At 34.6% G+C, this 15,079-nt stretch overlaps 1 protein-coding gene across 1 annotated transcript; it reads right to left on the reverse strand.

Annotated features, from left to right (window-relative positions):
- Positions 1-467: 467 nt before the first annotated feature.
- Positions 468-3,480, reverse strand: LOC132270963 (heat shock cognate 70 kDa protein 2-like). The gene is made up of 2 exons (XM_059772176.1): positions 3,081-3,480; positions 468-2,343 (listed from the first exon to the last, which is right to left on the reverse strand). The coding sequence occupies exons 1-2, from the start codon at positions 3,292-3,294 to the stop codon at positions 608-610; spliced, it is 1,950 nt and encodes a 649-aa protein (XP_059628159.1). The 5' UTR covers positions 3,295-3,480; the 3' UTR covers positions 468-607.
- Positions 3,481-15,079: the final 11,599 nt, after the last annotated feature.

The raw sequence follows: 15,079 nt of genomic DNA on the forward strand, positions 1-15,079 counted from the left end.
AAATTTTAATAAATAACCGGGTTTAATCCATTTTTACCCGCGTAACCAGATCCAAAAATCCCCTCTCTATTTGAGACATCTTCAACTTTTATGGGACTTTCTGACCTTTTCTGGTACCCTTGCAAACTCTTGTGGGGCCCTAGTTTATTGTGCTTAAACTAAAGATGCCAGGACTTTTGGAACTAAATTTAATTTTAGGACCTTGGCAACTAAATTTAATTTCAGAACCATCCCTAAAAAGGCCAATATTGTTGTTAATTGGACTTGTGGTTTTGTTTATTTTAATGATTATTATTTGATTTTATTGAAATTGTAAAAATGATTGATTACAAATATAATCAAATTTTCTATGTGAATTAAAGCCCCTTGCTTGTAATTGGTTACAAACTGAACAAACTATTGCTTGTTTGTAGCTCTTCCAAATAAGTTATTGGACAAAAAGACAAATATAAAAACGGAAGAAAATATTATCAAAGAAAAACTTGTCTCCATTAAAATAATAGACTTCCCACCAGTAAAATCCCTCAAAACAACCGCTACCCAAAACATCAAACATCAAAAAATATAAAGTATAATCTCCTAATAGGAGTTAAAAAATACTAACTACTTAGTCAACCTCCTCAATCTTTGGGCCTGCACCACTTCCACCGGCCGAGGGTCCATCTTCAGCCATGCCACCAGCCATGTCGGGTCCACCACCAGCCTGGTACATCTTGGCAATGATGGGGTTGCAGATGCTCTCAATCTCCTTCATCTTGTCCTCAAACTCATCTGCCTCTCCAAGCTGGTTTCCTTCCAACCATTGAATGGCCTCATCAATAGCATCCTCAATTTTCTTCTTGTCTTCCGGTGAGAGATTAGAACTGATCTTTTCATCCTTCACAGTGTTCCTCATGTTATAGGCGTAATTCTCCAAAGCGTTCTTGGCCTCCACCTTTTTCTTGTGCTCCTCATCTTCAGACTTGTACTTCTCAGCCTCCTGAACCATCTTCTCAATATCTTCCTTGGACAACCTCCCCTTGTCATTGGTGATAGTGATCTTGTTCTTTTGACCAGTGGTTTTGTCCTCAGCTGAGACATTCAAGATACCATTGGCATCAATGTCAAAGCAGACGGTGATTTGCGGAACACCTCTAGGGGCAGGAGGGATGCCAGAGAGCTCGAATTTGCCCAACAAGTTGTTATCTCTTGTTCTTGCTCTCTCTCCCTCGTACACTTGGATCAGCACACCGGGCTGGTTATCAGAGTAGGTAGAGAACACCTGCTCCTTCTTGGTAGGAATTGTAGTGTTTCTTGGAATCAAAACAGTCATGACTCCTCCAGCCGTTTCCAAACCTTGGGACAAAGGGGTTACATCCAACAGCAACAGGTCCTGGACCTTCTCATTGCCTTCACCACTCAATATTGCAGCTTGTACAGCGGCACCATAAGCAACTGCCTCATCTGGGTTTATGCTCTTACACAGCTCCTTCCCATTGAAGAAGTCCTGCAATAGCTGCTGAACCTTTGGAATTCTGGTAGAGCCACCGACAAGGACCACTTCGTGTACAGTGCTCTTGTCCATCTTGGCATCCCTCAAACACTTTTCAACAGGGTCCATACATTTTCTAAAGAGATCCATGTTTAGCTCCTCAAATCTGGCACGAGTGATGGTTGTGTAGAAATCAACTCCCTCATACAATGAATCAATCTCAATGGTTGTCTGAGCAGTCGATGAAAGAGTCCTCTTTGCCCTCTCACAAGCAGTTCTCAACCTCCTAAGGGCTCTGGGGCTTCCACTGATGTCCTTCTTGTGTTTTCTCTTGAATTCCTGAGAAAAATGGTTCACCATACGGTTATCAAAGTCCTCCCCACCAAGGTGAGTGTCACCAGCCGTGGCCTTCACTTCAAAGATACCCTCCTCAATGGTGAGAAGAGATACATCAAAAGTGCCACCACCGAGATCAAAGATAAGCACATTCTTCTCCCCAACACTTGTAGCTTTCTTGTCAAGACCATATGCAATGGCAGCAGCAGTTGGCTCATTGATGATACGCATGACATTGAGGCCGGCAATGACTCCAGCATCCTTGGTGGCCTGACGCTGAGAGTCATTGAAATAAGCAGGGACGGTGACAACTGCATTCTTAATCGTGGAGCCGAGATAGGCCTCTGCAATCTCACGCATCTTAGTGAGAACCATGGATGATATTTCTTCCGCGGCAAACTGCTTCTCCTCGCCCTTGTAGTTTACCCCAATCATTGGCTTATCACCGGGACCACCAACGACCTTGAATGGCCAATGCTTCATATCACCCTGAACTGATGCATCAGTGAACCTCCTACCAATCAATCGCTTCGCATCTGGGATTCAGAAAAACACAACTTTAGCAACCAGGAGAGTACTAAAAAGCAATAAGGAGTTAAAAATTCCTATCATCATTATCAATTGGTCACCTATAAAATAACAATAGTATTTACCAATAAAATAACAATAGTATTATAATTTCCACTGATTTGGAATCAAAATTTATATCTCTAGTTTAGAGATTAAACGAGTTTATGATGACTTGTTATATTAATTTCCAATGTCAAGTTAATGATATGTTTGCGAACAGATCAAAATTAAGTAGTCGTAAGAGCATTAAAGCTAAAATTTCTGTAAATCTAAGAGAATAAGAGCCAATATATATTAAGAGAGAAACAAAAAGGTAACTTAGTCTCGAAAAAATCAAAATACAAATAATACTACAAAAAAAATATATTGAGAGGTAAAATCAAAATCACAGAAGCTAAAGAAATCAAAAATTCATTATTTACATACATCAAAACAAATATGTAACTTTAATACTGATATAATTAAAAAATTATTAAATTCCGTAAGTCCAACCCTAACCCCCACATGAAAAAGAGTAGTATTATGAAAAAAAAATCCCATTCGTTGCAATACATTAAAAAGACAACAGAAATCAAAGCTAAATTGAAGCTACTTGATAGGTTAAAAGTACATATACATAAACGAGATAAAAAGGAAAAGCAAATAGGAACATACAGAATATATGTACAGGAGGATTATATATATATAGATATAGATATCTTACCGAACACTGTGTTGATAGGGTTCATGGCGACCTGGTTCTTGGCGGCATCGCCGATGAGGCGCTCTGTGTCGGTGAAGGCGACGTAGGACGGCGTCGTTCTATTACCCTGGTCGTTGGCAATGATCTCGACGCGGTCGTGTTGCCACACTCCAACGCACGAGTAGGTCGTTCCCAGATCGATTCCGATCGCCGGACCTTCTCCTTTAGAAGCCATTGATTGATTTAGAACAATGGTGCAGAATCGAGCAAGAACTAAGAAAGAGTAGCTAATTAGGGTTCAGATCGTTGACGAATCAATATTTGTTGCAGCGGCAGCTTAAGTCTTCTTATACAGGTTTTTTTGTTAGGGTTCCAGAACTTTCTGCCCCCTTTCCTTTCAGCCGTCGGATTGGACGGAGAGTGTAAACGGTTTGGTATATACTTACCTTGCTTGTAGGGCTTTCGGACACGTTTTGCTCTCTTCTCGTTGGTTCCAGAATCTTCTTTTCTTTCCTTTGTGTTTTTTTTTATTTAAATCTCTTTTCTTTTTATTTCTTTCCTTCAAAACAAAAAGAAATATTGTACTTTCCCAAACTACCCTTGTAATTTTAAATATTAAATTAATAAATCAATTTGTGTTGAATAAGAGCATCCATCAAATTTTGTCATTGTTATTGTTGTTGCTGCAGGTGACACAGGGCACTGAAATTTCTTTAATAAAAATATTGTCATATTTTTTATTTTTTATTTTTGTTTGCAATTTTCCATTTAAATAATGGGGTTGTAACAACGTTGATGAAATCAAATAAGTTTAGGAATGTTCCGCTTTAAGTTTGTTTCAATTATAATAATTAATAGAATTTTACATAAAATATGTAACAACAACTTGGTTTCCTTTTTAAATTCAATTAAAATATGGGTATAATAGGAATTTAAAATATAACCGTATAACTTTTGCGAGAAACAAAATTTTCTTGTATTTTTTGCGGGAATTGTTTTGAGGAAAGTGAAAGTGAAAGTGAAGTGAAAGAAAGGAAAATCAAATTAGCAGAAAAAATTTTGAAGAAAGTTGTGAGAAATATTATTTTATTAGTTTGAATATCATGAAAAATCGGGAAAAAAAAAAATCTATCTACCGAAAATACCCTTATAATTTTAAATAGTAAAAAAATAAATAAATTATACTTAATTATTTATTTTAGCAAATGAAATAGTGAAATATGGAATAGAATAGTATGTGATATCATAATACAATTTTTTTTTTTTTTTTTTTTTTTTTTTTTTTTGTATTATCTTCTATCTCTATATTCACTTGTTCCTGTGTAAACTTGAATTCTTGATTTTTTATTTTTTAAGGTAAGAAAAATAAGCTTTTGGTAAAGTGGATGATCAAAGTTCAAGTATTTGTTTTCTTTTTATGTTAGTTTTATTTTTATTATTTATTATTTATTTGTGAATGATGTAATTGGATACTATACATCTAATTACAACTTTCTCACATAGCTAAGAAAATAAAGTCATAGATGGATTATGCAGACTATTTAAGAATCATTAATTATTTATTTCAAGATAATGTTTGATGTTAGGTATGAAATAAATTGTATTAAGATAATGTAGACTAGTTTTCACCTAACACTCTTATTATCAACAAATAGTTATGTATACATATATAATAACTTTTAATCATTATCAATTATAGAAAAAATATCTTACTTATTTCAGACATATCGGAAAAAAAAAAATTTCAATAATAAAAGAAAATAATTAATTAAATTTAATAGAAACTCTCCTTGAACATGAAAGTGAAGAAGAAGAAAACAACTAACATGGGTATAATAGGAAAATAATATATGAAGTGCACAACTTTTGCAAGAAGTGCACAACTTTTGCAAGAAAGTGAATTTTCCTGTATTTTTTGTACGAATTTTTTTTTGAGAAAAAAATCCAGATGCTGAAATCCTACTTTTCCCAAACTTTCACTTTCCCTCTAACTAAATTTCCAAAAAATTTAAATATTTTCCTATTCTTCTCCTTTCTGGTTACTTGACACTAACCAAACAGACCCATCTGAATCCTAGTTTCTTAAAAAAAATTCTTTTCATCCTATACAAATGCACAAAAATCCGTAGGTCCAACGGATTAGTTCTTTTACAGCAAGGAAATAAACAAATTAAGCTTTATCATATTTGGATCTCAAGTTTTTAATCATAGTAAAGGCGGTTGCTAAAATATGGATTTTTTTTTCTAGTAAAAAAAAAAAAAAAAATCACACTCATTTGCTGGTTATAGTGGCATGAAGACACACCATTTACATTGAGAGATAGAACTGCGTTACAGCTCTTAATTAAAAATATATAAAAATTAAACTCATGAATTGTATTCGTCTAATTACTATTTATGCATATAGTAGTATTAATAGGGATGTTGACATGGGGAGTTTAGGACGGGATCCTATATATTTTTTTAAACCCGTCTCGCCCTGCATTGAAACAGGGATAGTTCGGTATTTTTCTAAACCCATCTTGTCTCGCATTGAAGTAGGGACAGTTCGGGTTAACCGGTGTAAATATTTTTTAAGAACAATAATTCAAGTTTGAACAAAATGAAAATAATTTTTATTATATATATATATATATATATATATATTATTAATCAAGATAAATTCAGAACTTTGCACATTTTAATTTTTTTTTCTTTTTTTTTAAAAAATTTTCCAATTATATTAGAATGATTTCAAACTCGTTTCGAAAGGACGGGACGGGACGGGACGGAGCGGAGCGGGTTAATTAATTTGCGTGGGACGTTGCAACAAGTGATTTTTTATTTCTAAGTGGGCCTCTGGATAGATCGAAGGCGAATTGATCAATGAATAAGAGAGCCCTAGCAAATTGTTGGTCCATAAAGGAAAGTTCGCGCTGTATCTGCTTACACTGGTAGCTCAAAGCCCATCTACTCCTGTCGACCCACATCTATAAATCTTTGAGCCTTGTTACAAAGTAAAGTACCAAAGCAAAGTGATCGTGTTTGTTGCAAAACAAGTCAAAAGGATCTAATAATTAAATACACATATACATGTTCCCCTTTATCTTTGAAAGCCATTTGCACCTCTAATTTATAATTTAATATTCTTGCATATACGGTAACAAGTACAGTGATTTCTACAGAGTGGGAACAAGCCTGGCCCATACGGCTTATCAAAATGGCCCAATGGGGAAATAAATAATCAATTATTTTGATTTTGTATCTAGAAATTATCTTATCTAATTGAGGAAGTGACCTCACATGTGATTAAAATTTGAAAAAAATTATAAATCAATTGTTATATAGTTTTTCATAATACTAATTTTTAGTATATATATATATATATAGAAAAATATAATCTAAAAAGTTTTTTTTAAAAAAATTACAACCTAAATAAATAGGGATGAAAATTTGATACGAGAGAGAAAAAAAACATAGAGAAGAGGAAAAGAGAAGTGGTAGAGAACAATATTTTTTTGCTGATAACTGGTTTTATTGCCATGTCGGATCAGTGGAAATTTTCCATCCTTGCCTCGACCTTGTTTAAGTTAGAACTTGGGGTTGCTTTCTTCTAAAACTACGGACATTACCTTCTTCAACATTGTTAAAGAATTAATCTTCTTTTAGTCACTGTTTGGATTTTTCTAAAATTCAAAATTTTGAAATATATATATATATATATATATATATATATATATATATATATATATATATATTTGTGGGTACTTTGATTTCAAGTTTAGCATTTTAATTAAACATAATATCCTAATTTTTACATAACACAGTTTTACCACTTTAATTAAACATAATATCCTAGTTTTTACATAACACAGTTATGAGGTTCCTCATGAAAAGTACAAGGAGCCGTTATAAATTTGACCACTAAAAATATTAGTATATATATTTCTATTGTTGTTATTGGCATTTCTGTCTAATAATTTTTTTAAATCTGCTTGGTTTGTAAGTCTGAAATCAGTTTTTAAGAATTTAGATAACGGAAAATTATTTTTAGAGAATAATCTTTTATAGTTTTCTTGAAAATAAGTATTTTTATAATTGGACTTTTAAAAAAGTGAACAAAGTAAAGTTTTTTTGTTGTACAGTTTTTTTATAACAGAAAATTGTTTCTATAGTTACATACAAACCAAGTGGGTCTTAATTTTTCCTTATTCCTAATGCTCTCAAGACTCGCTGAAGGGGCCTCTCCCTCTTGGGGAGACCTAGCACCCACCGCCGCAGCTCTCAACGGAACCATTTGAAACTTGGAGGGATGGGGCGATGGCCCCCTTAGCGCCCTCTCCCTCCACCCCAGCTCACAACCTCTCGGCGGAACCAGTTGAAACTTGGGGATGGCCCCCCCAAGTGCCCTCTCCCTCTGCCCCTTCTCACAACTCAGCAACGGAACCATTGAGCCAAAAAGAAATAACTTTTTTTTTTTAGGGGGGGTGGTGTTAATATTGATAAGTTAAGCAGTAGGCAAACTAAAATAATAATAATAAAAAATTAAATGAATCATGTTGTCTTCATGAACGTGATGATTGATGAGCCAAAGTTAGGAGGAGCTTCAAATCACAAGCATAACAGGAATCCAAAGCATCCAACCAACATGTAATCACAAGAACCCTAAATGAGAATGTAATCAATTCCCTAATAAAGCTACAAAGATGCAGACAGAATATCTGCATTACTAGCATTAATTCTATGATTATAAGTTGTCTTATTAGGGGTCAAGGCACACTGCATCATTACCATTACAAGTCTTTGTCCCCTCAGTGATGTCCCACTTCTCATCAATTTTCTCATAATATAAACCATTAGAAAAATCTTGCTGATATTATTCAATTTTTTCCTCTTCTCCTTTTTTTTCTAGGTCCATTGATACTTAATAACAACATACCTGCATGTATGCATATGTGTGACATCACAAATCGCCTTGGGCAGATGTTCGAATGTCTCCTATTTATATAGACGCGTTTTCAAAACGTATGCGTGCATGAGGTTTCCTGTCACTTATCCCGGAAATTGGGTGAGCAGAATGCCCTCAAAAAATACCATAACTGAAGTATTCCCCCAACACTGAATCCCCATAAAAAGACTCAATTTTATGACCTATAAACCAGAAAATTACAAGAAAAAAGAGGAGGACATGTTGCTTTGAATGTCAATGCCAAGAGTTTCAAATTCTTCATGTATATTTGAGTAATGATTTCTGTACAACTATTTCAAAGCATAAAATATCAAAAGAAATACTGAAAAATCAATCAAAAGCTAGTATAATAGCTTTACACTGCACAATCATATTTCTGTCAAATTCAATATATATGCAGTGGGATGCTAGTACCTACCAAACTAGATGATTTAATTCATTATTGCCAAATCTTGACGAATTAGCCCGACACAGCTGTTTATAAAAGGGATTACTTAAGCTTTTGAAGTACAATGCATGCAAGAGTGGATGGCCTTGTGATACACTAGCAAAATTCGATCGCCTAAATAGAAGTCAACCCACAATGACAAGAAACCAACACTTTATGGCCTTATCATTTCCCGAATTTCGAAATATGTAGGGCCTTGGATGCCCCCAACACCATTAACACGACATCCAAATTTTCAAACCAAGCCATGATTCAGTAAACACAGTCAGAGTTATAAATGGTTTCTTCATGCCTTGGACAATCCTTCATAGTTAAGTTGTGTATTTATTTACCACCCTGCACAAGCTCGTGCCTAAAATGAAGAGAATACAAGTTTTGGAGCTTCTTCTCCTAACACTAATACTCCTTGCAGCTTCTCAATGCCACTACTGCACTGCCACTAGAGTTCAAGTCACAGAATCAGGCAAGCCACTGTATCCTCTACCAACATAATGCACGCTAAATTTTGATATTTTAATAATTACTTAATTTCTCTTATCATTTCCACATATATAGTTGATTTGAAGCTTGTGCCAGTTCAACCAAGAACGCGTTCAGCCCCCAGATACATGTTGACTATAGTGGTGAGTAACACGAGCATTACCTCTGCAGGTTAGGTTAGTCTTTCATTTATATCATTTCCTCTTCATTTGGCTCATACTGTCATTTTTTCTTCTTTTCTTCTCTTCTTTTCCTCTATGAAAAGAACAAATATGGAGAGCAGGTGAAAGATGTTATCCGTAAGGTTCCATCAGGACCGAATCCCATTGGGCATCGAAACCCTCCCTCCATCCACTCATGAATGGTAGTGGAGAATCGGAATGGTTAGCAAGTAGTGGAAAGATGGAGCTGATGTTTCTTTGGTAACAAAGTTCGTCAATATTTTGGAATTATAATGTTGGGTATAACTTTATTTGTATTGGGATGGTATAAGTAGGCTGCATTTTATTTGTATAAGGATGGTATATTCTTAGAGATTTATCTCCAGTGTTTTTATGATGATAATGCCTAATGGTACCCTTTTCCACCAGCAATTTCATGTTCATGAAGACAACCTTATCCTGCTAGATTCTTAGTGGCAGTTCACATATGCAGAACAAAACTACTTTTTTGTTACATTTTGATTTTTGACAGATAGGTATTAGGAAATTGAAGCTGATTAATTGAGAGCTTCATCATTCGATTTTAAATCTAAATTTCTAATTGTTCTTGATGCGAAGATAAGCAATTTGAAGAAGTTGGATTTTGTTTTCTTTCACATATACCGAACCAATGTGACTATGCATAGTACTCTGCTATGCAGTGGTCTAATGCGAAACAAATAGTAGTAGATAACAGATCATAGTATAACAGAATCATAGTACTCTGCTATGCAGTGGTCTAATGTTAAACATTGACTGCAAAGGAAACACAAAAAACAAAACATTATTGAAGCTATAGTACAGATTGCAGAATCATGTTCAGTAAAAGCATCTTCAAAGCAATAACCAGTGCCATATAAGTAAAAAATGAATGTCGGAAATCGTTTGGAACATAGTAAAGCAATTAAACCTGCAGTGACTAGTAATTTCCTACTTAAAAGTACTATTTTATCTTTGCATTCATATTTTCATCTATTAAGCATGAAGGAAACTGAACCGAAGTTAAAGACTATTAAAACAAAAAAATGGTTCGACTTTGGAGCTCCTTGCTTAGTAGAAACTGTGACAAGGATGAATAGATGTCTTCAAATGAGGCATCACAATGCAAATGAATTATACTGTGTAGCTGAAGTTTCACTGTCACCAGTGGGAGACCAGAATTCAGACCTGGTCTTCCGTGATTTAATATATGTTCTCTTCCTTGATCTCCAATTTAAATTGCATAAGCTATATTAGTGAGCATTCATTAAGCAACATAGATCAATAATATATTGCTGTTTCATCATGATTTTCTTGATTTTTAGGGATACTTAATGCGGGGTTTTTTTAATTATTATATGGGTAAATGAAGTTAGACTTTTATAATAGAAAGAACAAACTAACAAATAACAATCATGCATCATATATAAAATGAACAGGATTGAGAAACCAAAATAAAAGGAGAGTAACTCTAACAAATTGAAGTGACAATAAACCAAAGAGAGACCTACCCCACCTTAAAGGTAATTCCCAAAGGGAGACCTATTGCTCTCTGTGTCAAATTCAACTCATGATGATGAATATAATTCATTGTTCTCAAACCAATTCTGCACCGGTAAATTGAAAATTTGCATCCACTGATCCACTGCCTAACTGGAGTCCCTTCAAAGGCAAAGAAAACTCTAGTCTGATCAAACTACTCATTTCATTGTTGCATGAACTGTGCCTAAAGCAGTTTTCCTCTTGTCTTTTCAAAATCTTTCATGATAACATGATGTTAACATGGTGCACTATGAAGAAATCAGAAAATATCTAAACTGATTATGCTTTTCGCGAAATATTTGCTTTCAAGAGAGAAGGTAACTAAACTGATAAACATTGGATTTCAAAGAAATTGTGTCTTGTTAGTGAAAAGTTTCAAAGTTGTGCATTATTGTGTGACAAAGGCCAATGCACCCCCAAAGGTGCTGATTCATGCTATACATGAGTGGAGAACTGAGGATTTGTCCAATGAATCATCTTTTCACTCAAAATATATTTCATTTCCATTATATAAAAGATGTGATCAACAATTGTGATCAGCTTTTTACGAGGCTCGGAGTATTCCCTTTATGCATCCAAGAATTATTCCCTCTTTGCCTAATTCTTCAATTCACTATGACCAGCAACTAAATGTAACAACCATCATCCCAGATACAATATTGTCCTCTTTTGGCTCCTCCTGATCAGAGAGTCAGAGACTTCTCACCCTCACCCTAGTCAGACACAATATTGTCTGCTTTTGGTTACCCCAGACCAGAGACTTCCCAGGGTCACCCATCCCGGTACTACTCTAGGTTAAGCACGCTTAACTCCGGAGTTCTGGTAGGTTCACTGTCAGTGACTTTAAAACGCATTGTGTCATAAAAAGGTGGTGAATCTACATATAGCACTAGCCCCTCCACACCCATTCGATGTGAAATTGTGCACTTGTAGCTCGCTCAGTATGCTAGCCTACTGGTACCACCTGTACACGCTCACACACACTCGCCCACAAGGTCACCACAATCACCCCCCTTTGGGGCCCAACGTTTTCATTACCCACACTTCCGGTTATGTCATGCTCTAATACAATTTGTAACAACCCTCACCCTATCTAGACATCTAGATACACTATTATCTGCTTTTGGCTCCCCCGGACTAGAGACTTCCCAGAGGGTCACCCATTCTAATACTACTCAGGTTAAGTACATTTAACTCTGTGTGACTCTGGAAAGTCTCTGGTCCGGGGAAACCAAAAACGGACAAATATTATATTTGCCTAAGGTGAGGGTTATTACACTAAATGACAGTTGATAAGCAACATAAATGAGTACAAGTGACAACCACAATCTAAGTACAAGGAGGTCAAGAATGCAACATTGAAAAATTCCTTTATAAATGTTTAAATGCTTCACCATAGCCATTGACATTGCACATCAAAAGTAACTTTGGTGGCAACTAGCAAACCGGTCATCTAGTGTGCCACTTTCTTTATTTTAGTGGTGCAGAAAACCAAAAAATAGCACAATAGAATGAAATTTTGTGGCCAGCTCTATTCACATAGAATAAAGGCAATGATAATGAAATGACAAAACGAACTCTTGAACAACATGACATCCTCCTCCTGCTCCTTTCATTCGTGAGAAGTTATGAACACAATTGTGGTAACCTTCACCTAATCCTACACTTCCCCTTCAATTATACCCCTTTTGGCTCATTCTGTCATGAAAGGGATCATATTTTAATCAAAATATAAATTAATGTTGCTTAACTTTGAATTAAGTGATACAAACCAAATAATTGGATCGATGATAAAAACTTGGATCGCAGCAGTGGCACTAATTTGGAAAATAGTTTTCAATCTTGAAATTTGGATTGCTGTACATGACATTGGATTTTCTAGCTATATGGAATTTGGGCATTACAAAAATCAATAAATGAATGAAATATATACAATATAGAATCCAAACTTTGAATGTGAGGCAGAGATGCAAAGCCACTCTGTATGTGGTTGCTTTTAAGAATATTTTGTGGTCGATGTCTATAAAGTCAAGCTACTGTGAAAAATAATCAAGATAGACCTCTTTTCAGAATAATTTCTTGGTTTTATGCTACATGACTCTATGAAGGGAATAAAGTGATATGTTGCTTTGGGATGGAATTTGGAGATAGGGATTGATCACCACCAAATAATTTTTTTCAATCCTCTACAAGATTCTTGTATCTCCTTTCCATGATTAGATTAACAAATTCAGAAGCAACTTTGACCAAAATTAGCTGAATAACATTTTAAAAACTACCACTGGAGAAAAGTTTAAGTGTAGAAGGGGAAGAATATATATATATTTTAAGTAAATGGAATTTTAGAAGTCAAGATCGGTTTGTCAATTGGAGAAAGTTGATTGTGCGTGCAGGTTTCAATTAACAATGAGTTATGTCAAATTCATGAGCTAATGATTCTAGTTGTATAAGAATTGTAATAAAATGTCTCATACTCTAAAAGTCCCTCCAAATTCAACTTTAATAGCCAATTTCCTGGATATTTTTAATTCAAATACACACAATTATTGTTTATCTAGTAAAAAATTGCTTAAATGACACAATACCAAATGATGACGTGCCATAAATAATGGTGTGATATCCCAAAGTTTGGGAACAAATGCTCCATTATTCGAGAGCCAGATTCGTATACAAAGTTGTAAAAATTACAGAATATTATATTTCGATATGATGGGTAATATAAAATTTTCAATTTGTTCTTTACATAAATAAAAATATCTTAAGTTCGTGTTTAAAATTTTAAGGAAAGGAAAAACGTTATTACTTCAAAGTGAAGAAAAAAATCTAGATTAAATTACTAATTAGTCCTAGTTTTCAACTGCAATGACCAATAAGTTCTATGAAATATTTGTAAAAACAATTAAGTCTTACTTTTTAAAAATAGTTTCAACTAAGCTTAAAACTCCACTAATATTTTTTTCCTGGTTTTGCACTTTATATTAAATAAATTTTCTCTGCTTTTTAAAAATAGTAGAGGAGAGTTTTTTCAAAAGGATGGAAAGAAGTAATCAAAAACAATTTTAATAAATCATAGTATATAATAGGAATGAATGAAAAAAAAAAAAAAAAAAAGAATTCATGCGACCGATCATCAATATGAAATAAATGTAAGAATGAAAAAGACTAAATACCTATAAAACCCTACTAGCAATAAATTTTCTCCAGTTTTGCACTTTATTATTGAATACCTTTATGTCCTTCTTTTGTTAATATTCTAATTGTGTTTTTTTTACCTCTAATTTTATAAATGGCATTAACTTACAAAAATCAAAACACATTGTTTCTCTTACCTAGGGATGTCAATTTATCCCGTGGGGGCGGGTCCCTGCCTTGTTTAAACCGGTTTTGGGGGCCGGTTATGGAATTTGGACAAGGATGGGTTTGAGGAGAAAAAAAGCTGCACAGGTTCGGGGCGGGGGAAGGGTGACCCGCCCCGTTTAGGTTGCTAATTTTATATATATATATATATATATATATAATACTATAATAATGGAACCCTAAATCTTTTGCATTCACTCTTCAGCCATTTTTTCATCCTTTCTAGAAAGATTAGTTTCTACTATGCATCAATTTGGGGTTAACCGTGGAATGATTCAAATTGAAAGTGTATTTGACCAAAAAAAAAAAATTAAAAAACATGGAAAAAATTTATGTGAGAGTTTAAACAGGGTGGGGCGGGGAAACCTAAATAGGGGTGGGGACGAGGTGGAAGGGTACCCCGTTTAATCGGTTTTTGGCGGGGACAGGAAGGGGAAAGTTAAACGGGGGCAAGGGTACCCAAATCTGTCCCTGTTGCCATCCCTACTCTTACCGTAGGTAGTGGGTTCGTAGCATAGTAAAACATACATTAATAATGAGGAATATCACATTTACAAGTTAAGGGATTCAGAGAGTGATTCTGATAGGAGGAGAAAAAATAGACTAACTAGATAAGTTAATGGTGAAGTTAGGAATGTTTGTACCAACGATAGAGAGTAAATAAGTTAAGGATTGTTGTGATTCTATTTTACTTAAGTTATGCTCCTTCAATGCTCTATCATGTCTTTATTTATAGTCTTAAGTTTTCTGGTTAATACCATAAACGTTCGAAGTTTAGCTAGTTTTTACCGGGTACGTATAGTCGTAGGTCATGATTATGCCAAGTTTCTAGAGTGGCAGCGATGCATTAAATGGTTAATGTGAGAATTAAATTCATTCGACTTCTTGACAGCAGCTATGATTATTAACCATTAATGGTCTAATTGTAACATTAATTGTGATAGTAAGGGTTTTTGTGATGGCACGTGTTTCACCACTCCTTTAGTTAGCCCTATCGTTTAAGGCATATGTTGACTTCTCATCCACCATTCTAAAATCCTTTTAACTGTCCCAAGTAGCTTATGGT

This window comes from Cornus florida, unplaced genomic scaffold (genome assembly GCF_030987335.1).
Source record: "Cornus florida cultivar Cherokee Brave unplaced genomic scaffold, ASM3098733v1 CherokeeBrave_3.0.0_Hap2_Chr08, whole genome shotgun sequence".
NCBI lineage: Eukaryota > Viridiplantae > Streptophyta > Magnoliopsida > Cornales > Cornaceae > Cornus > Cornus florida.